General features: G+C 45.2%; 10 protein-coding genes across 10 annotated transcripts; 3 read left to right on the plus strand and 7 right to left on the minus strand.

Moving 5' to 3' along the window:
• Positions 1 to 125: 125 nt before the first annotated feature.
• On the minus strand, positions 126 to 837 carry FPOAC1_011509 (uncharacterized protein; the record flags this gene model as incomplete). The annotated part of the gene is made up of 2 exons (XM_044855886.1): positions 126 to 634; positions 696 to 837. The coding sequence occupies 2 exons, from the start codon at positions 835 to 837 to the stop codon at positions 126 to 128; spliced, it is 651 nt and encodes a 216-aa protein (XP_044703199.1).
• A 545-nt stretch (positions 838 to 1,382) lies between these two features.
• FPOAC1_011510 (uncharacterized protein) lies at positions 1,383 to 2,003 on the minus strand (the record flags this gene model as incomplete). The annotated part of the gene is made up of 1 exon (XM_044855887.1): positions 1,383 to 2,003. One exon carries the CDS (start codon positions 2,001 to 2,003, stop codon positions 1,383 to 1,385), a length of 621 nt encoding a protein of 206 aa, XP_044703200.1.
• An 805-nt stretch (positions 2,004 to 2,808) lies between these two features.
• On the minus strand, positions 2,809 to 3,207 carry FPOAC1_011511 (uncharacterized protein; the record flags this gene model as incomplete). Its single annotated transcript, XM_044855888.1, has 1 exon — positions 2,809 to 3,207. The coding sequence occupies one exon, from the start codon at positions 3,205 to 3,207 to the stop codon at positions 2,809 to 2,811; it is 399 nt and encodes a 132-aa protein (XP_044703201.1).
• Positions 3,208 to 3,513: 306 nt separating this feature from the next.
• FPOAC1_011512 (uncharacterized protein) lies at positions 3,514 to 4,284 on the minus strand (the record flags this gene model as incomplete). Its single annotated transcript, XM_044855889.1, has 2 exons — positions 3,514 to 4,118; positions 4,173 to 4,284. The coding sequence occupies 2 exons, from the start codon at positions 4,282 to 4,284 to the stop codon at positions 3,514 to 3,516; spliced, it is 717 nt and encodes a 238-aa protein (XP_044703202.1).
• Positions 4,285 to 5,036: 752 nt separating this feature from the next.
• Positions 5,037 to 7,117, plus strand: FPOAC1_011513 (uncharacterized protein; the record flags this gene model as incomplete). The annotated part of the gene is made up of 3 exons (XM_044855890.1): positions 5,037 to 5,378; positions 5,431 to 6,077; positions 6,124 to 7,117. The coding sequence occupies 3 exons, from the start codon at positions 5,037 to 5,039 to the stop codon at positions 7,115 to 7,117; spliced, it is 1,983 nt and encodes a 660-aa protein (XP_044703203.1).
• Positions 7,118 to 8,453: 1,336 nt separating this feature from the next.
• Positions 8,454 to 8,816, minus strand: FPOAC1_011514 (uncharacterized protein; the record flags this gene model as incomplete). Its single annotated transcript, XM_044855891.1, has 2 exons — positions 8,454 to 8,612; positions 8,706 to 8,816. The coding sequence occupies 2 exons, from the start codon at positions 8,814 to 8,816 to the stop codon at positions 8,454 to 8,456; spliced, it is 270 nt and encodes an 89-aa protein (XP_044703204.1).
• A 1,216-nt stretch (positions 8,817 to 10,032) lies between these two features.
• Positions 10,033 to 10,348, plus strand: FPOAC1_011515 (uncharacterized protein; the record flags this gene model as incomplete). The annotated part of the gene is made up of 2 exons (XM_044855892.1): positions 10,033 to 10,143; positions 10,220 to 10,348. 2 exons carry the CDS (start codon positions 10,033 to 10,035, stop codon positions 10,346 to 10,348), a joined length of 240 nt encoding a protein of 79 aa, XP_044703205.1.
• A 957-nt stretch (positions 10,349 to 11,305) lies between these two features.
• Positions 11,306 to 13,090, minus strand: FPOAC1_011516 (uncharacterized protein; the record flags this gene model as incomplete). Its single annotated transcript, XM_044855893.1, has 4 exons — positions 11,306 to 11,479; positions 11,529 to 11,874; positions 11,934 to 12,659; positions 12,708 to 13,090. The coding sequence occupies 4 exons, from the start codon at positions 13,088 to 13,090 to the stop codon at positions 11,306 to 11,308; spliced, it is 1,629 nt and encodes a 542-aa protein (XP_044703206.1).
• Positions 13,091 to 13,586: 496 nt separating this feature from the next.
• Positions 13,587 to 15,456, minus strand: FPOAC1_011517 (uncharacterized protein; the record flags this gene model as incomplete). Its single annotated transcript, XM_044855894.1, has 2 exons — positions 13,587 to 15,061; positions 15,120 to 15,456. 2 exons carry the CDS (start codon positions 15,454 to 15,456, stop codon positions 13,587 to 13,589), a joined length of 1,812 nt encoding a protein of 603 aa, XP_044703207.1.
• Positions 15,457 to 16,066: 610 nt separating this feature from the next.
• FPOAC1_011518 (uncharacterized protein) lies at positions 16,067 to 19,299 on the plus strand (the record flags this gene model as incomplete). Its single annotated transcript, XM_044855895.1, has 8 exons — positions 16,067 to 16,249; positions 16,299 to 16,354; positions 16,420 to 16,610; positions 16,690 to 16,895; positions 16,946 to 17,119; positions 17,171 to 17,534; positions 17,588 to 18,098; positions 18,780 to 19,299. The coding sequence occupies 8 exons, from the start codon at positions 16,067 to 16,069 to the stop codon at positions 19,297 to 19,299; spliced, it is 2,205 nt and encodes a 734-aa protein (XP_044703208.1).
• Positions 19,300 to 19,640: the final 341 nt, after the last annotated feature.

Genomic DNA, 19,640 nt, shown 5'->3' on the forward strand with positions numbered 1-19,640 from the left:
GCAGCACTATCAAACGTGTCACATGTGTACATGCTTCTGACGAAATTAATAGCTGAGGGAAGGATAAATGTATGTATCTTGATGGTGCATTAATCATTACGAATCTCATCAACATTGACCTTCTTTCAAGCCTTCGGTTTAACAGCAAAGTTGTCCATCTTAATCTTCAACGTTGTTGTCTTACCACCAGACGCTGGCTGAGCATACCACTCCATCGAGATTGTCCAAGTACCGGTCTGTGAAGTAGGAAAGTCGGCAACAAAATTCGCCCACTGGTCGACGCTGTGAGTTCCCTTTTTGTTTGGTGAAAAAATGGTGCTGCTGAATGTCTTTGACGAAAATTGGAAATTTCCCAATTGGTGCCATAGACCATCTGGTGCTTGAGCCTCGACATACAATCCAGGGATATTGGGCGCTGTGTATTTAGATCCATCTTTAGGAAGGAGAATGGACCATGTGAGCTGGAAGCGTGAAGCTTTGCAGATCTTGAAGGCCTGGGATAGCTTGTTGTAGCTTGTTGGATCATTCGTGCCTGAAGTTGCAGTGACTTGAACAGCGTGGTTACTTTTGTAGCCACCAGTCACGACACCTGCAGTACCAAGATTTGCATACGTAGGCTTGAATACCCAGGAACCTGAAGGATGTTAGTCATAATGAAAATATCATCATAGTCGTTGCTGTAGACTTGCTCAAACTGGACTCGAAGCTGGGGTTCTTGAGTGAATTCGCTGGGGTGGTGCAGGCTCGCGTATCGAGTGCGCTGGGGCCATCACTGGTAGGTGCAGCAAATACAGTGGCTGAAGCCGCTAGCCAGGAAAGAAGAGCTCGGGAGATCATGGTTACTATTTTGCAGCAGAGTATTCTCTCTTGTCAATAATAAAACAAGAATGATATGGAATGATGTTGACAGAGGTAAAATCGCATGGGAAGTGACGACTATTTTATGAGGGAACGAAAGACAAGCGACGCGCTGTATGATCAGGGAATTAGGTATCATGGGTCGAGAGTTTCAATAGTCCTTGGAGGCGACAATCTAGACCCTCAGCCGCAGTGTCTAGGTCATCCTCTCAGGGCTAGCAGGGATTCATTCCAGGGGTCTTCTACATTTATCTTCCAACTGATTGGTCTTGGTTCATGTGTCTTGAAAGCTGAATCGTTTAGTGAACGCGGGCACTTCAGCTTTCTTCCGCAGATCCCGATACAAAAACACCGAATCTCAATCACCACTCAAAACTTCAGATAACAGCGAGAAGACCAGCAGGGCGACTTTATTCGAACATGTTCTATTGATATATCCATCAACTTTGAAAGGATTATAGGAGGCTAGGTATCAAACATAATGGGATTATGCAAGTGAATTATTCCCTCCACTACTTCACTCACTACTCTTTAATGAACTTGGCAGTTTCTTTATCACACCAGTCCCAGAAGGCGGCCGAAATGCCAGTCCCACCATCTTCCTGAGTCTTCAAGCTTAGTACCAGATCCTTTCTGGGACTCGGATGCCACTTTCCCCATGGCACACCATACCGACCACCATCGTCAAGCTTGATCTCAGTGCTCAGACCGGCCCAGAGCTCCGAATATGCACCACGCTTGGCCGGATGCAGCAGAATTCTGATGGGTGCTTTCAGGTACCACGGAACACGGTCCCAAATGTTAGTCATGAGATTTCCTGGGTTCTGAGCAATAAAGACAATTCCATCTGCTCGCATTCGACGATCAAACTCAGATGCTAGAAACCAGTTTCCCGTTTTGGAAATAGTGTAGTTTCGAGAGAGGTCTCGTGATTGATTGCCGGGTTTGAGCTCGTCCAGCGGTATCCCTCCCGGTGGCGCTGACATGTCCACCATGCCCGAGGCCACAAAGATGACTCTTGTCGACGGCCCGGAGGACATTTTTGCTGTACTCTTCAGGATAGGAAGCAATAGCTTGGTGAGGAGGAACGGAACCAGACAGTTAATGCCCATGTGAGGTTCGTATCCTTGAACAGTGAGTTCCATTGTGTTAAATTTTATTGTATTAAAAGCTACGGTGTTAATTATAAGCTTTTTCCTTTTCTCCCTAGAATCTTCTTCTTTTAATTTTATAGGATTCTTAATATAATAAATTCTAATTTAATAAACTTTTTAATAATATTACTTTTACTAAATACCTTATAAATTATTAATAATTTATTTTCCTTATTAAAGATTATTTTAAAGATTAAAAAGTAATTTTATTTAAGGTATTTTACCTTTTAATATATTAATATTATCTTTTTTTTAAATATTATAAAAGGCCTTTAAGGCCTTTTTCTCTTTATATAGTAAAGATTTAAACTTTAATTTATTAGCTTAATAATTAATTATATAGTTAAAGGTATTATAATTAAAAATAATAAAAATAATAATTTAATTATTAATTATATTAATAATATCTTAACCTTAAGTATTAATAAGAATATTATATTAAAAGTAAATATAATTATTAAATAATTTTATTAAATATCTTTCTTTAAAAGTAAAATTAATTATAAAGGCTAAGCTCTTATAAATAGTTCTTTAGTTTAATATATAGCTAGAGTTAATAAGGACTTTAAAGTCTATTATCTTATATAATAGTTTTATTAATATTAATATTAATATTAATAAGGAAATATTTAATAATTAACCTTTAAAAGGAATAAAAGCTTTTATAGTAATTATTATAATTTTAATTTTATAAGTTATAATATATACCTTTAGATAGGATCTTTATTAGTATCTAGGTTTAAAAATAGTATTTTTTATTATATTAATTTTTAATATATACTTTAGGATTTATACCTTAAAAAGCACTAAATAATAGAACAGTAAGTTCGTCGTAGGGTGCGTAGCTTATACCTGCATTATTCCACAATACATCCAGGCGAGTTTCTTGTGCGAGGAAAGCAGAGGCACAAGCTGCTACCGAAACAAGATCATTGAGGTCGAGAGGAAGAGTCTTGAGATTACCAGCGCTTTCTGGATGGGAAGTTTGTATGTCTTTTATTATCCTTGCTGCCTTGGTTGCGGAGCGACAAGGGATATAGACTGTGCCGCCCTTGGAATAGAGTATGCTGACGAGCTCAAGGCCGATTCCATTAGTTCCACCAGTGACTAGAAAGACTTTTCCATGCAAAGAAGGAATATGTTCTTCTGTGTAAGTGGGTTTGGAAGGAAACATCTGTGAAAAAGACGCACTCATGATTTCGTTGTTGTAGACGAAAGTGGAAGTTCAAGGAGCTGCAGGACTGAGGAATTTGTTGCTCAGGTTTGTATAGATCTATGTATTCCAACTTTCAACTGAAGACAGGCTGGTTTTTATATTAAAACCTTTTTCTTGCCTGCACTTTCATCGGCTGGGTTTCTCACATGCAGTCTGACATGTGGCATATGTGGGGCACAGAAGTACATGTCAGAATAAAGTGTCGTCAGAATCCATATCGTGATAGCCCAAGTAAAAATGAAAGATAAAAACTATCATGAACGCATATACACCTTATGAGCCTCACTATGGCGCAACTAGAGTCAATGGGGGCTCCCCCCTCTGGGCCCTCCAGAAGTTACTCGTTCTCACAATCCCCCCATCCATAAGAAACCACCATCTCCTTGCAAAGTTCTCACTAACCTCCCACCCCATTGGATCCCACGGCAATTGGCCCCAGACTTTCAGATTACCACTTCTCATATCAGACATGAACTCATCCTCATTGATAACAGACATAGATTTGAGCAGCTTGTCCCTTAGCGAAGCCCATGGCAACATGTCTAAGTAAGGTCTGTGTGGAACAACCTTTTGCAGGTCAGTTGGTGCGATAGCTGAGGGGAGATGTATAGCCATGGCTTTTATGTGGAAGCCCGGTTGTGGCTGGCAGTCGAGGTCTAGACATTGTGCAATAACGGCGAGAGCAGCGCAGGCAGTCATGTCTGTTAGGATAATGAAGTGACTGTCTGACAAGGGACTTGATCCAAATATGTCCACAGTAGCGGCGCTGGAGGGATCATGAGTGGATAACTGAGCTTTATTAGAGACAAGCCTGATACCTCCGGCGGAAGAGGTGTCCGTGTTTATGTTTTCATGGTCCAGTTGTATAACCACTTTCTTTTGTCGCATACCTATACCCAACCATTAGCTCGATCCTTTGACTGCTGCAAAGCGAATGTACCTACGTCTTGCACGCTGAGATAGCCTGTTCTGGATCCGCTTACGCTGAGCAGGGTCCGGAATACTTGTCCAATCATCGGCAGTGGACTTCATAAAGGGCTTCCAATTTGTTTCCATCTTGGATATATACAGAGAGTGTATGGAGGGAGTGATACAAAATAATGACAGGTGTAGATGCGAGATGACATTAATGTTGACTGAAAGAAGTGACTTGTCTGGGCTATTATGTTGACACTGCCCATTGCTGACGGTGGAGCTTGTCAGACTGCATAAACGAGATTGACCATCGAATCAGATTCTGGCTGATCCCTGCAAGGTTGGTCGCTTATCCTAATCCTTTGTATGTACTGCTGAGTCTCGATATGGCTTATCTATTAATGTGGGTATTCCTCAAAGTTTAATGATCGATAGGTACAGCCTCGTCACGAAAGATAGGGCTCTTAGAGCAACCTTATTCTCACACAATACAAAAGCACTGTTAGACCTGCTATGCAACCCAATTATCCTTCCTTTCACACAAAGACACACAAAAAGACCAGGCCTCCATGTCAGTTAACTAACTTGCCCTTCCTTCTCTCAGTGCGTTTAAAGTTTTGTGCCTATTTAAAATAATGGGCCCATAGAGATCCACGTGCTGCCTAAGCTGCCTACGCTAGACTAGTACGTCTGTCGCTCCTCATGGACGCACGGTTGATAAATGAGTTTATAAAGTCATCTTTTTTCTTCCTTCAAAACATATCACCTTGGATAAACATCTCACCCAAGTATCAACAACTAATCTTGAGAGGAGAAGAAGTCAGTAAGTGAACTTGGGATATTTATATCAGACCTAGGATGCTAATGTTTCTACTACCCAGTAGACTCGCACCATGTCTGAAACTCCCCCAGACCTCTATCCCGGCCTTGGCTTGGACCTCCGACATCACGAGCAGGAAGGAGACGAGATATATCCCTTAGGAATTCACTACAACTGTTGGGGGTCTGCATCTGAAATGCTTCTCGTACGAGAGGTCGCCATGATGATTGTCATGAACCAATTGACCGAAAAGCCTGATTGGCACATCAAGGTCTTCAATGACACTATCTCCGAGAAATGGATCGATGAGGCTCTTGCCATCCCTGTCGAGTCTCTGTATGATGATATCGTCGATACGAAGCGATACGAACAAGAGAAGCTCAAAACTATCCTCGACAGGAAGTGTCTTGAATATGTAAGAATATTGTTTTGGCCGTGTCGTTCCCTTTTCACTCACATCTTGCTAGTGTATCAAAGAGCTACGTGCAAAGGCCAAGTTCTTTGAAAAGACGGGTCTAGTGCCGACGCTGGACGCTACTGCGTCCGTGGTCAAGGCGGATGGTTACATTGATCAGTCCCTGCATCAAAGACTTCAAGCTGCTTTCGCCAAACTCAAGATGGAGCAGAAGGATGACCCAGACTGGCATCCCAACACCAATGACATGGTTCAGAATCTTGTCCATCCGTCCCTCTACCCACTCGTCTATGGCCGCTCGCGAGTCTTCCGCGAAGAGGTTGTTGGCGTAGAGGATGCTATTGACCGATGGAGCGGCAAAGGAGAAGTCATACCTAAGAAAGATGATTGGTCCGTTGATATGGACCGATCCTATTATGATACAGGTATTGGGGGCGGCCGAGTTCATGACTCGTACTGGTCCGAAAACTACCAGTGGCTACCGTCAAATGTTATCTTTCAGGACGATTTAACCGCCAAGTTCACGAGCTACATCAACGGCCTCCACCCTACCAAGCATCCAGAAATCTATGCGGCTATTGAGAAACTCATTGACGGGGCAGTTTTGGCGTGGGACCTTTGCATACCTTGTAATCGTGGTGGTAAAATGGACGGGGCTGGCAGAACAAAGCCTCGATTTGGCATGCCTGAGAATCCTGAGTAAGATTTCCATCGCGAAGTGTATTGTCTACTAACACGGTGCCAGCGACAACAATGAAGCAAACTGGACTATATCGCTTAAAGATATCCCTTTGAGGAAGTTGGAAAAAGAAGATGATGGCAGTGATTCTGACGAGTGGGACATCGAGGACCAGCAGCGTGAAGACTGGGAGGAAGCAAGGGAGCCAATTCAACCAGAGGCTCCAGAGTTCAAGGCTTGGGATTATGACACCAAACCCCACCGTTCTTTCAGAGAGTGTTTCCCAGACATCCAAGTCATTGTTAAAATGGCATCCATCGAACTTACCCCTGATAAACCCAGCTTTCCTGCCGGAGGATGGCACGTCGAGGGCCAGATGAACGAGCACATCGTCGGCACGGCTCTTTACTACCTGGACTCAGAGAATGTAACACCAAGCTCTCTGAAATTCCGCATGCAGACAAGTCCATACCAAGACGAATTCCAGGGCAGGGTTGGCCAAGGTGCTTTCAACTGGATGGAGCAGGTATATGGTGCCCAGCTAAGCTATGGAGATTGTCTGCAACAGTACGGCAGTGTTGAGACTAAAGAGGGAAGGTTACTTGCGTTTCCCAACGTGTTCCACCACCGCGTCTCGCCTTTTGAGCTGCAGGATAAAACGAAACCAGGTCATCGCCGCTTTATTGCGCTGTGGCTTGTCGACCCCCACACACGGATTATCAACACGGGCAATGTGCCGCCTCAGCAACACAGTTGGTGGATGGAGAAGGCTTTTGGAAACATGGATGATGAGAACGTTGACATACCTCATCCGATTGCGAAGATGATTTCCGAAGCTGCGCCTGACCATTCAGGTATACAAGCTGCTCTTGAGAAAGGCACGCCTCTGCCTGCAGAGCTGATGACCATGGTTCAAAAGGAGGCTGGCGGATCTGCGATGACTATGACTTTGAAGGAGGCCAAGGAACATAGGCTCAAGTTGATGAAGGAAAGAAGTCAGTCTCAGGAAGAGACGGAGGAGAAATGGTCTAGGGCACATTACAGCTTCTGTGAACACTAGTTACCTTTATAAGTAGCCCAAGACTTCTAATCTAACTATCGATGTGGTAGTTCCAGAGTTGATGTGTTGTTGAAAGAGAAGGTGGCGCTGGATGTGTAAATGCTGAGTCCCATGACTAGAACGAAGAGACCAAGGCATTCTTTGAAGATGCCGCCAAAAAGCTGAACACGGAATGCTTTTGGTAATGATTGGCTTCTTAGCTCTGTCTTGCCGGAAGGGATGCGGCAGCAAGACATGGGTAGATAATGAGTGTCTCCATCCACGTAACAAAAACATATTCAATTTAAACGAACATGACAAGGAGCCCTGCAGATTGAAGCCATCGCGATTGGTGGAATGGCAACGACCGAGTTAGTTAATAGTCCTTTGCCGAACGGTGAGTCTGATGAGGGCACCTCGGGCAGGGTATCAGAAAAATTGGCCTCTGTAAGCCTAAGAGACGAAAGTAGTGCGCCACTTTATGCCCTTTAGACTATAGCTCTTGGACTACTTATTTTTGTAACCTAAGACTTAGGTCATTTTTTCCGCCACCCACTAGGGGCATAGGCATAATCCGATAATAAGGTTCACGTCACTCAAATTCAGTGGGCCAGAGTTACACCGCTTCAGTATTTTCATCATCCATGCTCTTGGGTACAGGGTAACTTCAGGTTACAATAATCTCGAGATTGGCAAAAGTCATGAGCATGTCAAATCATCAAGGTTTAGACTGCCATCATAATTACAAGTCCCTCAACCTCTGCATCTTTTATTCGCTTCGCAATGGTCAACATTGCATCGTCAGTTGAAGATTATCTACTAGCTACACAAAAAAGGCCTTGTGTAATACAACGATGTCGTGATGTGACAATAATGTGTACTGACATGTTGACGTCTCGATAACAGAGGGTTATTCATCAAGTACCACTCGACTAATCGTTATCTCTCCATCTCACCTAGATCTCAATACGCCATTACCCGCTCACTACACTATAAAAAGACTGACTACCCTTGTCTCCGGTTTTTAGTGACGGCATGTAATACCATTGGATACTTGCTTTATCATTGACGTATATCAAACTTATGTTTCTCAAAGAGGAGTACGGGGCTCGGAGAATCAACTTCCACTATACAAGCATTCCAATTTATAAAATTCCGCATGAGCATATATAGTATTCCATGCTATGTATAATGATATGTACCACCACGTTCTGGAAATGTTCCGCTCCAGGGATGAAGAGATACAAGAGAATATAACATCAGCCCCTACATAGTATTCCACCAGCCATCAAATAACAGCCTCAAGTTCAGTACTATCAGAGCTCCCCTTGTGAGAAAGCAATGGTGAACACAGAGCTTAAGTCCTGGTCTCGCACTGAGTGCGTCCTTGGGCAGTAATTGGGCTGATACTAAATCCATCACCTCCGGCATTACACCTTTGCTTTTTGATGGTAAAAGATCCATCATCGATAGGCTTGCCAGCATTCAAGCACTTCTGTTGGCAACTACCGCCTCCCTGTAAAGGTGAAAATACTCAGATTAGCAACCTGTCATCTGTCTTATCTCAAGGATATGGCGTGTGTCGGTGAAGGGACAGATTTCGACTTACAGTGGCAACACAGCAGTGGGACTTGTCGGGAAAGAGACACTGGCACCAAGTAGCGCCCTGTACAGAGGTGGCAACAGCCATGATGGTAGCCAAGATTGCGAGACGGACCATCTTGATGATTGTTTGTCAAGAGATTTGAGAAGTGTGATAGAAAGAGGTGCAAAGATAATGCAGGAAAGACTGAGTGATGTCTGGGTTTGTAGTGATGCTAATAGATATGGGATGCTCAAGAGGCTTTATGTAGGAATCTCTCACCGTCATTATTGATAAACCAGTCCCACTATTGCCATAAACAGCAGGAGGGAAACATCAATGAAATTGGTTTCATTGGGGTTTATCAAAGCAAAACAACGTTGAACTTTAAATCTGGTTAAATGACAGGGATACTATGCCGAGACCCGACAGCCAGCCTCGTGTTTATTATATGCATTGATTCATGCAACAAGTGAATCGAGGGACAAGTAAAGAATAGAATGAAATGTTTCACTAAACATGTTTCTGTATACGCAATTCAATACTAGTGACATAGTGTTGACTTTCCATCTCTTTCTCATATTATCAGTAGGTATCATGATATTGTCACTATCATGACTGGTCCGAGGATGATTTGAAGGCCTCGCTCAACGCAAAATGGCGCATCCGTGCCAGGCTTGTATATCACAATCATCCCAACTTATCTTAAGTGGGACAACTGAAAGCAGTTGCCGGCAAGCGAAAAAGAAATATGTATACAAAAGGACCATGTTTTCGCATCGACTGCCGAAATTGGAGACTAAAACCAGGATCTAGACTAGTTTAAGGGTTCAGTTGGTCCGTGGTCAGGTAATAGTGTTACACTGGGCTGTTGCAACCCCACGTCGGCATTTCCAGCAATCTAAGCTTAATTGGGACTTTATCAGGGCTGTTCCTCATGCGATGTTGACTTGTTTCATTACAAACACCAGGTATATTTGGCTCGGACTAGGCTCGGACTATCGGCTGAGGTACACGTGGGGTTTAGCACAGAGTGAAGTGGTTGACCTTGAAAGTATAACGAGTCAGCACCCTTGTCCAGTCACTTTCACCCAGTGGGTAGCTGTACAGTGAGTGTAGCAACTTGGGTGGCTACCTGCTCGGGAAGTCGGCTTGGACAGCATACTACCCAGATATCTCACTCAAGCATTGGTGGTAAAACTTATCATGGCAACATAGTTGCAAACAAGATAGCCAGTTGAGCACCTATAAAGATAGCAGCAACTCCCTTCTCGTTTTTCTTCATCTTCTCTATCTCTTCACCCAACAACAAGAACAACAACCACATCCAAAACTAACCAAAACCAACAACAAAATGGTCCGTCTTTCCATCTTCGCTATCGTTGCCGCTGTTATCACAGGCGTTGTTGCGGATACGAGAGCTTGCCAGTGTCTTTTCCAAGATGGCTCCCACTGCTGTGTTAATGTAAGATCTATTTACTGCTGATTCTACCTGACCCGAAGACACTGTAAACTAACCAAACCCCTTTTCGTGTATTTAGCTGAAGACCGGACCTTGCGATGTCGGATGCCGTACCTCGGGTAGAAAGGGAACGGCATGCAATGCTAATGGCAAGTTTGTGGAAATCAGCTGGTTTACTGGCGTTGGTCGCACCAAGTGTGACTTTTAAGGATCCAAAGAACGACTTGCGAAAAGGCCTGAATCATAGAAGATCACTAACTGTCAAGTTACATGAGTCTGTAATGATCAGGACCAACAAGGGTGGTTCAGGTTGGAGGAACTCTATCAACAAGGCTGTTTGATCGGGTTACTCGCTACGGCAGGTGTGCGAAGGAGAGATCAGGGCATATCTGCATATCATGTTTTCTTCGACAAAGTGTTACTATCTTCGTGCTTTATCAATTATATCAAGTATTATTTTCATCTGCCAGCTGGACTAATAACTCCCCCCGCTGACCCTTTTCAACATGTTGGTCAGGTGACGACAGCTTCAAACCTACGCTATGTACCTATGTCAGTAATCAACCCTTAGTAGGGTGACGCCAGATGGCGAGACCATATGTCCCAGCCTGTGTACCTGTGACAGTGTGGGAAGAGTGTGCGTTATACTCATTATTATCGTTATGGTTTTATGTTCGCTTATCGGCATGTCTGGTAGATTGGTCGTATTCTACCGGGGAGATCATGACGGGGATGGATGTTGTGTATGCTGTACCAAGGATTGATTTACATGGGGGAGATGTGGTACTGGAGATCGGATGTGAGAGGAAATACTACCATTGTCATCATTCTAGTGTCAGCAAGAATTTCTACAGGATTGAATACCACGCGGATCACAGCAATGTCTATGCAGCTATATGCGGCAAGGGTAATGTATCTGTTACGCTAGCCTTGTTTAAGAAGTGATCGCTCAGTGCAATTTACCATTCGTTTATGCGTCTCGTGTTAGTTCAACATGAAGACATAAATAACAACTAGTTACCATTTGAAGGTAGTAAGAAATCAGGCAAGAAATAGCGTTGATTCTAATTAATGGAATAGTGGCTTTATCTCCTCTTTCTCTATTGCTACCTACTCAATAGGACCCTTTGCATTTGGTATGACGCTTGTATGAGTTCGATATGCTCTAAACCTTGTGCTCACTGATGAAGCTAGCCGAGAATGTAGCAATGATCGAAAATGTGAGAGAAATGATATGACTGAAGGACAGACCGCGTACATACGCATCCACTACAGCTGATGCTATATTTGGATCCGCTTTGTTAATATAGTTGATATCTGAAGTGGCCATATCGACGACCTGCTAGCGTCAGTAAGACGTTTACCGTCGGATTAGAGCATTGGCGAACCTTTTGAATCACGTCTCTTGTCACGCCACGACCTTGCAGCGTAGTGGCAAGACTCCAAGCCATGACGTGCATCGTTACTGTACTGACAGCAGTCATACCGATGACAGCTCCGACCATGACCGTCAACCAGACCCCACCCAAAGCAGCCGCCTTATGAGCAGGATCAGTGGCAGCTTGTACGGCAACAAAGACTCCTGTTTGTACTGCGCCAGTGCCAAGGCCGCCTGGGAAGATATAAAGAGATTCCCAGACGTTTGTTCGACCATGCCAGCGCAGTAAAAGTAATATATAAGACACTGCTGATGTCAAAGTAGCAACAAGGAGAACTAGTTTATACCTTCCAGTGCTTTCAACAAGTTAGTCATCTGATCAAGGGTATTATGCAAGAGTACTTTCAGAACATACCGGTTAATAACCAAACCAGCTAGAATGGCACCAATTGCATTTCCCGCCACGGCTGGGAAAAGGTATGCTCCAGCAACAGTGTTGCTGGCATTCTTTGTGACCTGGAAGTAGAGAGGAACAGAGAACATTAACCCAAGCTGGGCGGCACATTGAGAGCCACTGATGACGTATCCAAGCACAACATTCCGGATACGAAGCAAGTCGAGTGGGAAGATTGGTTCTACGGCCCAGCGGCCTTCGAAGAGCATGAACAGTCCACCAAAAACGAAAGACGCGGCGAATAAGCTGGGGATAACGGGGTGGGACCAAGGAACCTGAGAGCCCCCAATCTCGAATGGTAGAAGAAACGCCATCATTGTGAGAGCAAGAAGAGCTGCACCAGTGAAGTCAATTCTAGAGAGTGATGTAGGTTTGTCGTCCTGTTTCTTGTTGCTGGGCAAAAAGAAGTAGGTGAGAAGAATGGCAAGAAGGAAGATGGGAACCTGACAATTGAACGACCAACGCCATCCGATAGTGTCAGCTAGCCAACCTCCAAGAGGTCCGCCCAGACTACGACCAGTTGTGGCAGCGAGGTTGAGATAGGACTGCCATGCAGCAGCCTCACGCAGAGGCACCAAGTCTGTGATGATGAGCATGGCCAGTATGGTTAGCCCTGATCCTCCTACACCAGAAATAACACGGCCAAGGATAACTAATCCCATGGAAGTGCCTGTCCCAACAATGATACTGTAGACCGTAAGATAATGCAATTCTGTACCGAATAGGGCGACTTACCAACCAGCAGCAAAGAGAGCGTAAGCAGTAACAATGAGGCTTCGTCGACCATAAATATCGCTAAGCTTGCCTACCATGGCTTGGGTAGCAGCTCCCGCGAGATTGAAAGAGACGAATAGCCAATTCGACGCAGACAGGGCATTGAACTCGCTTGCAATTGTCGGGTGTGTGGCCAGCACAAGACTGCCATCAGCACTGGCAGTGAAAGAGCCAATGATGAGAACCGAAACAATCTTGAAAACCGCGATTGAAGAGTTTCTCGGCGGGGAAACTGAGGACTGAGATGTATCGAGAAGAGGTGTTGTCTCTGTTGCTTGGTCTGTGACATTTTGTCGATCTACCGCTGCAGTTTCTGGGTCACGGTTCTCTACAACAGACGACATAATGGCGGATGTTGTTGATGGTAACGTTCTTGTGAGATGGCTGTATTACTCTAAGACGTTACTGGCAAGACAACCAATATTTACAATTAAATTTCCCGCGGGACGGATGGAGAAGTATGAAAAGGGTTTAGGACCGGAAGTATACATGACCCTCCTTTCGGATGTCGCTATCATGACAGCGTAATTGGTGAATTTGAAAGCTGGGATGGTGGAGGGAATGGTGCAATAGCACGCCATCCAACAAATTGCGGTTTCGGATGCAATGGCTAAACATTCATCATCTTTTACATACATTTCATGTTGTTAAGCTGACTCTATTAAACGTGATTCGTTCGTCTTTTAATAGTCTTATCTACACTTATTTCCGGGCTTAGTGCAATTGCTAATCAACCTGGTCGATCACACAATCTGGATAAAGGATGCATGCCGGTTACAGAATATCTTTACCCAACAACAGAAACGCCAATGGTTCACTAGTAGATATTTCGTCATCATATTACACCCAGTTACTCCAATCTGGGCGCCAGTAAGCTAATCCCTCCTTCTCAAACTGCGCGCCTTCAGCATCGAGCACATGCCCACCTGCACACCAGCCGAAAGACACCTTGGGCTGCTGCTTTACATAAAATTCGTCAAACTCAAGACTTAATGCATCTTCCAATGTCTTAACATCTCCTTGCGGGTGAAGAGTCTTCCAAGGTTGAGAACAAACAAGACCCTTGCAAGTCTTTCCCACCAGGAGAAGAGCGTCAAGCCGTGCAACGACAGACTCGAGCGGGTACCCTAACAGTTGAACTGGCTGCGGGGCTTCTGTATCCAATAGGTTGCGTAGCTGACCGGGATCCGACTGTAGATCGTACAGTTCGTGTTCTCCATGGCACCAAACAGAGTAGTACAGGTTGTATGTCTTACCGACGATACGAATTGACTTGTACGTATTGTTTGTCAGGAAGAAACTCTCGCCCTCCTTGTCATGATAGGGAAACTTGCCCTCCGATCCGGCCATCCCCCAAAACTCGACAGTAACATGTTCATGCCGTTTTCCCACAGCCTCAGACTGTTCCTCTGCCGTGAGAGGGATGACAACTCCATCAAAGTCTGCTCGTTGAGGTGCACCAATGACAGATAAAAAAGTCGGTGCTAGATCGGCGTGTGTAGTGATGACGTCCGAGACGGAGCCTGCTGGCACACCGGGTCCTCGAATGATGAGTGGAATGTTGATATCTTCTTCATAACCACACTCTTTACCAGGCTGCAAACGATGCTGGCTAATGTGAAACCCATTATCGGTGGTGTAGACGACGTAGGTGTGGTCGAGGACACCAGCGTCTTCAAGCTTCTTGAAAACATCGTCAATCAGCTCATCCACTGCCTGAAGAGCGCGCAGACGATTGCGATAGAAGTCATCATTCCAATCGATGTTCTCCTGTGTGAGCTTGGGCTGGTCACGGATCCAACTCGGCACGATCTGGGAATCGGGATTGAAGTTTTCGGTTCGTGGAACGACCACGTCTTTGAAAAGGTGTGCGTGACGTGGGGCAGGGATGGGAGTGGTCATCTTGAAAGTCCAGTTTCGAGGAGTGTCGGTAAAGTTGATCTTGGCAAAGCTGGCGTCGACATTGCTGTGTGGTGCGTTTGGGGCAATGGTAAGGAAGAATGGAGCATCCTCTTCGAGCGCCTGGTCAAGAAAACCCTGAGTTTTTCTAGCAAGGACGTCGGTAACATATTCTCCTTCATGGCTGACTGGAGGGTCGTGGTTACGCTGGAATGTGGCATTCAGGTACATGTAAACATATGGGTCGAGGAGAAAGTCGGATTGGTTCCAACCCTTCACAAATGGATCGTTGTAGTTGTTCACGGCGTGAGAGTTGAACAGCTTTCCGGCATAGTACGTGTTGTAGCCTTGAGCTTGTACCCAGATTGGCAAGTAGTTGTCATTGTGTCCCTCCCGGATGAACTTGGGATAACCGCCTGGAAAGCTTCAATCAGCATGGGCTTCCTTAAGCTAAGGGACCAAGTGGATACTCACCATATGGAGGAGTCAGATCGGTAACGTTGGTATTATGAGGCGCCTTGCCGGTCAAGATAGACACGCGTGCCGGGCAACAGATAGCAGTGGTGGTGTAGTGACGCTTGTAAAATGTCCCTTGATCAACAAGATGCTTCTGCAAATGTGGCATATAATCTAGTGAGTTCATGTGTAGGTCTTGGTCATCGGTGAGAATAAAGACGACATTGTTGCGCCGGGTGTGAGAAGAACCGGTTCCCAGAAGGGGAGTTTGGTTCTCGGGGCCAAAACCAAAGCTTGCAGCCGAAGCAAAGCCCAAAAGGTTGGCGAGTAACATGGCTTTCAAATTCGAACTCATTTTTGGTACCGTGAGCAATGACACAATCACAAGGAAGTACAACTCTAAGCAACATTATACCTATTTAAGTATTATAGACGGATATCCCGCGGGACGGAAACCGGCGAGATTCCGTCGGAGCGATAACCCGACCCGTTGTTTGTTTACCGATCTCGGGATGATGCCATTGTTGCTATCATTTCCTCATCTTGATATTGTAAGCTCGGAAAAAGATTACAATGCTTTTACATCCGGTGCTAATGCATTGATCTGGAGCAATAACTAAGTCTGACTGGCTATTGTGTCAATGTAACGCTGCCGAGGCGAAGCCAAGGTCCTCCCCGATGAGACAATGATACAATGCCAGGGAAGAGTTTATCCAGACCTTCGCAAAACTACCCGCGGGGTAGCTCACAATTCCGCAAAGATGACAAGGATGCATCGAGGCACGTCTGAAATGTTTCGTTCAACTCAAGAAACAGCGGGCTAGTATGATAACGTTGTTCTACGGCTGAATTGCGTCAACAGACTATCTGTTATGCCCATGGCCACGATGCCTCGATATATAGACCAAATGCATGTCGCATATCGAGAGAATATCCAGAATTGGCTTATTTCTCATTAGACTACAATGAGTACTGTTCTTCCTCAAAAGCTGGCAGCAGTTGCCTATGCAGCGACAGAGGTCACTGAGGGGAAGGATTTGACCACACATACCGTTCAGACTCTGCCTCTTGGAAAGCCAAGGAAGGACCGAAGGTTCCTCTGGGAGAGGAGAGATGACAACTACGACCCTGAAGATATAGCAACCCAAGTATTTGTTTCAATTCAACACCCTCAAGCTGCTTCTAACATTTAACCAGCCCAGCGTATTTGACGATCCAGATGTTGCGGTCGAGTATCAGCCTCCTAGTAATTGGTGAGATTATTCGTTGAGAATACGGTACCGCTTTGTGGTTGTCGATTATTACTAACACGACGTAGGGAAAATATTCATCGCTTCGATCCTCTGGCGCGATGGACTTGGAGAGAGGAAGACAGCGTCGTCAGAAAGATGGACATCCGGATCTTCATCTGGACTTGTGTCATGTTCTTCGGACTCGAGATCGACCGGGCAAATATCCATCAGGCACTAACCGATGGGTTCCTTACGGATCTTGGACTCAACACCAACGGTAAGCACATCGCTGATCACTGTATCACCCATCCAGTTACTGATACATGTCCTTTCCAACCCAATAGATTACAATCTAGGAAACACCGTCTTTGCTGTTGCGTTCTTGTCGGCCGAACTTCCATCACAGCTCGTCTCCAAGTGGGCTGGACCCGACCGATGGATCCCTACGCAGCTCACCCTCTGGTCTGTGGTTGCGGCGTCTCAGTTCTGGATATCCGGGAGGTCCTCCTTCCTCGCCTGCCGTGTCCTCATTGGGTTTTTGCAAGGAGGCTTTATTCCTGATGTAAGAGACACACCGCCTGGCCATATGCGAATGCACTAACTGTACTGCAGATCATTCTGTACCTCTCATACTTCTACAAGCATACTGAGATGGGAATACGCCTTAGTATCTTCTGGATGTCCATGACCGCTGCCGATATCATAGCTGCGTTCCTTGCCTACGGACTTCTCCACATGCGGGGTGTCCTTGGCTATGCTGGATGGAGGTGGTTGTTCTTGATAGAGGTAAGTTGGTTTAAGCAAGTACATGACCTCAATCTAACAGCAGTACAATAGGGTCTCCTCAGCTTACTGATTGGCCTTGCTTCGTTCATCATGATGCCAGCTGGCCCAACTGAGACAGCTAGTTGGTTCCGTGGTAAGAATGGCTGGTTTACCTCCAGAGAGGAAGAAATCATGGTGAACCGCGTGATTCGTGAGGATCCTAGCAAATCTTCTATGCACAATCGTGAGAGGATTACCCTGGGACTTCTGTGGAAGAGTGTATGTGACTTTGATCTGTGGCCAATCTACTTGATTGGTATCACCTCGATGATACCTCAAAATGTTCCACGGTCATATCTTACCCTCTCTCTCAGGGCTTTGGGGTTCGATACCTTTCACTCCAATCTCCTCGTCATCCCGTCGCAGGTATTCACAAGTCAGTTTCATCCAATGCATGCTCTTATTGACTTTACCACTAACGTAATGCAGTGATCACCATGCTCAGTATAGCCTGGCTTGCAGATAAGACCAAGAGAGTGATCGCGCTCTGCTTCATCCCCATGATCTGGATCCTTCCTAGCCTTATATGGCTACGCACATCTTACACAGTTGATTCACCTCGCTGGACGGTTTATGGTGTTATTACTGTCCTTGTATCATCTCCTGTGACACATCCTATTATCGTTGGGCTGGCCTCACGTAACTCAAACTCGGTCCGATCACGTACAGTGTCTGCAGCGCTCTACAACATGTCAGTTCAACTGGGCGTCATTATAGGCTCAAACATCTACCGCCAGGATGACCTACCCTTGTACCGTACTGGAAACTCAGTTCTATTGGGGCTTCTGGGCTGGAATTTGTGCGTCTATCTTGCAACATTGCTTTACTACCGCTGGAGGAATGCTTCGCGAGATGAAGCGTGGCACGCACTATCCGAGGACGAACAACTCGAGAAGATTCAAGAGGAATCGGGCGAGGGAAATAAGAGGCTTGATTTCAGGTTCCATTATTAGACAGGCATCTCATGATAGACCTTCTACAAGGCCAAGAAGATACTGGACCTCAATGTCGTGAGGTTCAGAGCCTCAATACCGAACTGGGCTCAAATCAATATCATTAGCCAGCTACAGTTATTTATTTAATTCCTGCGAGATCCTGAATCAGGATGTCAGCTTCTTCAGTCTTCTTCGGGTCAAGAGTGATCAATTTATGCAGCTGGAATACGTTACCTCCTTTAGATGACTAGATTCCCTACACTCGGAGTACCGGAAACGTTGGCCTCTCAAGGCATGAGGGACGAAGGTTATTGTGGGCATGATACAGGAAGATTATAGCATAGCTCAAGCGATTAGTATTAGAGAGTTAGTGTGTGACAAATGGTAGGAAGGAGGTAGCTGATGTTGGGAAGGAAGAGGGTAAATCTCAATTTACCAACTTTCTGGATCAGGATGCTCTTTCTGTAATTTGTTAAGTGAACCATAAAAGGATGATGCGGGTTTCAATGCCACATCAACATTTCATCATTGCTTCAACAAGTCATATCCGATAGAACTAACGCGAAACTTTCTTTCATCAAGAGTACCTCTATCACTATGTCACTATCAAGGATTCCCATCATCGAAGCGAAGTTGGCTTATCTTCGTCGCACTTGGCCTAGTTGGTTACCGTCTGAGGTTTCCAGTTTTTTTGTTTTTGCCGGCGGTCTACCAGACTACATCATCGAGAATTTCTATGATATCGTCGCGACTCTGGAGAGAGATCATGAAATGGTCAATGCTGAATACTTGGACTCGCTCTGGTTGAGACATGGTATCCTTGGAAAGAAGACAAAATATAAACTCAATTTCTTCTTCACTTCCGCTCCGTTGAACGAGATCAAACAAGACATTTTACAGCTACTGGATCAAGGTGGCCCTCCCGCTCTTTTCGACTACACAGAAACGAATGCCGAACCCGAACCTATTGATTGGATAGGTGAAACACTGTCCGGCACTGCAATACGTCTCGATAAAGCTCCGGGTACAGAAGTGTCACGCCACATCATTCGAAAGCGCGCCTTGTCCCCATCCGCGCCAACTCCTCCCACAAAATTCCCGCGACTCGAGACTTACACCGATATCCACGAAATTCCTCAATCAGCTCAAGACCCAAGAACGAGACTCGAGTGGGTGATGAATACACGACAGCCTCCAGGTCGATGAATATGACTCCCTGTAGAGAAAGGACAGACTCCAGGTTGTTTCAAAGCGGGTTCATACGTGGACCGGTATAGCTAGCGTTTTTTGTTGATTGTTCAAAAGCATAGATACTACCAAACTTTGAAGGCCTACGTTTCGGTTGATGTTTTTAAATAAGAAAAATTACTCTACATTTTAAATCTCGATTGCGTACCGATCTGATCGATATGAATGAGCACTTGACATAGCATAATGTGAGTTTTGTGGATGTGAGTTTTACAAGGGTTCTTCTGACAGGATTGTCAGTGCCGGACTGCAATAAACCGACACAGTGGTATTGAGAGGCTTAGGAAGCTATCAGGACT

Source organism: Fusarium poae, chromosome 4 (assembly GCF_019609905.1).
Source record: "Fusarium poae strain DAOMC 252244 chromosome 4, whole genome shotgun sequence".
Classification (NCBI taxonomy): domain Eukaryota; kingdom Fungi; phylum Ascomycota; class Sordariomycetes; order Hypocreales; family Nectriaceae; genus Fusarium; species Fusarium poae.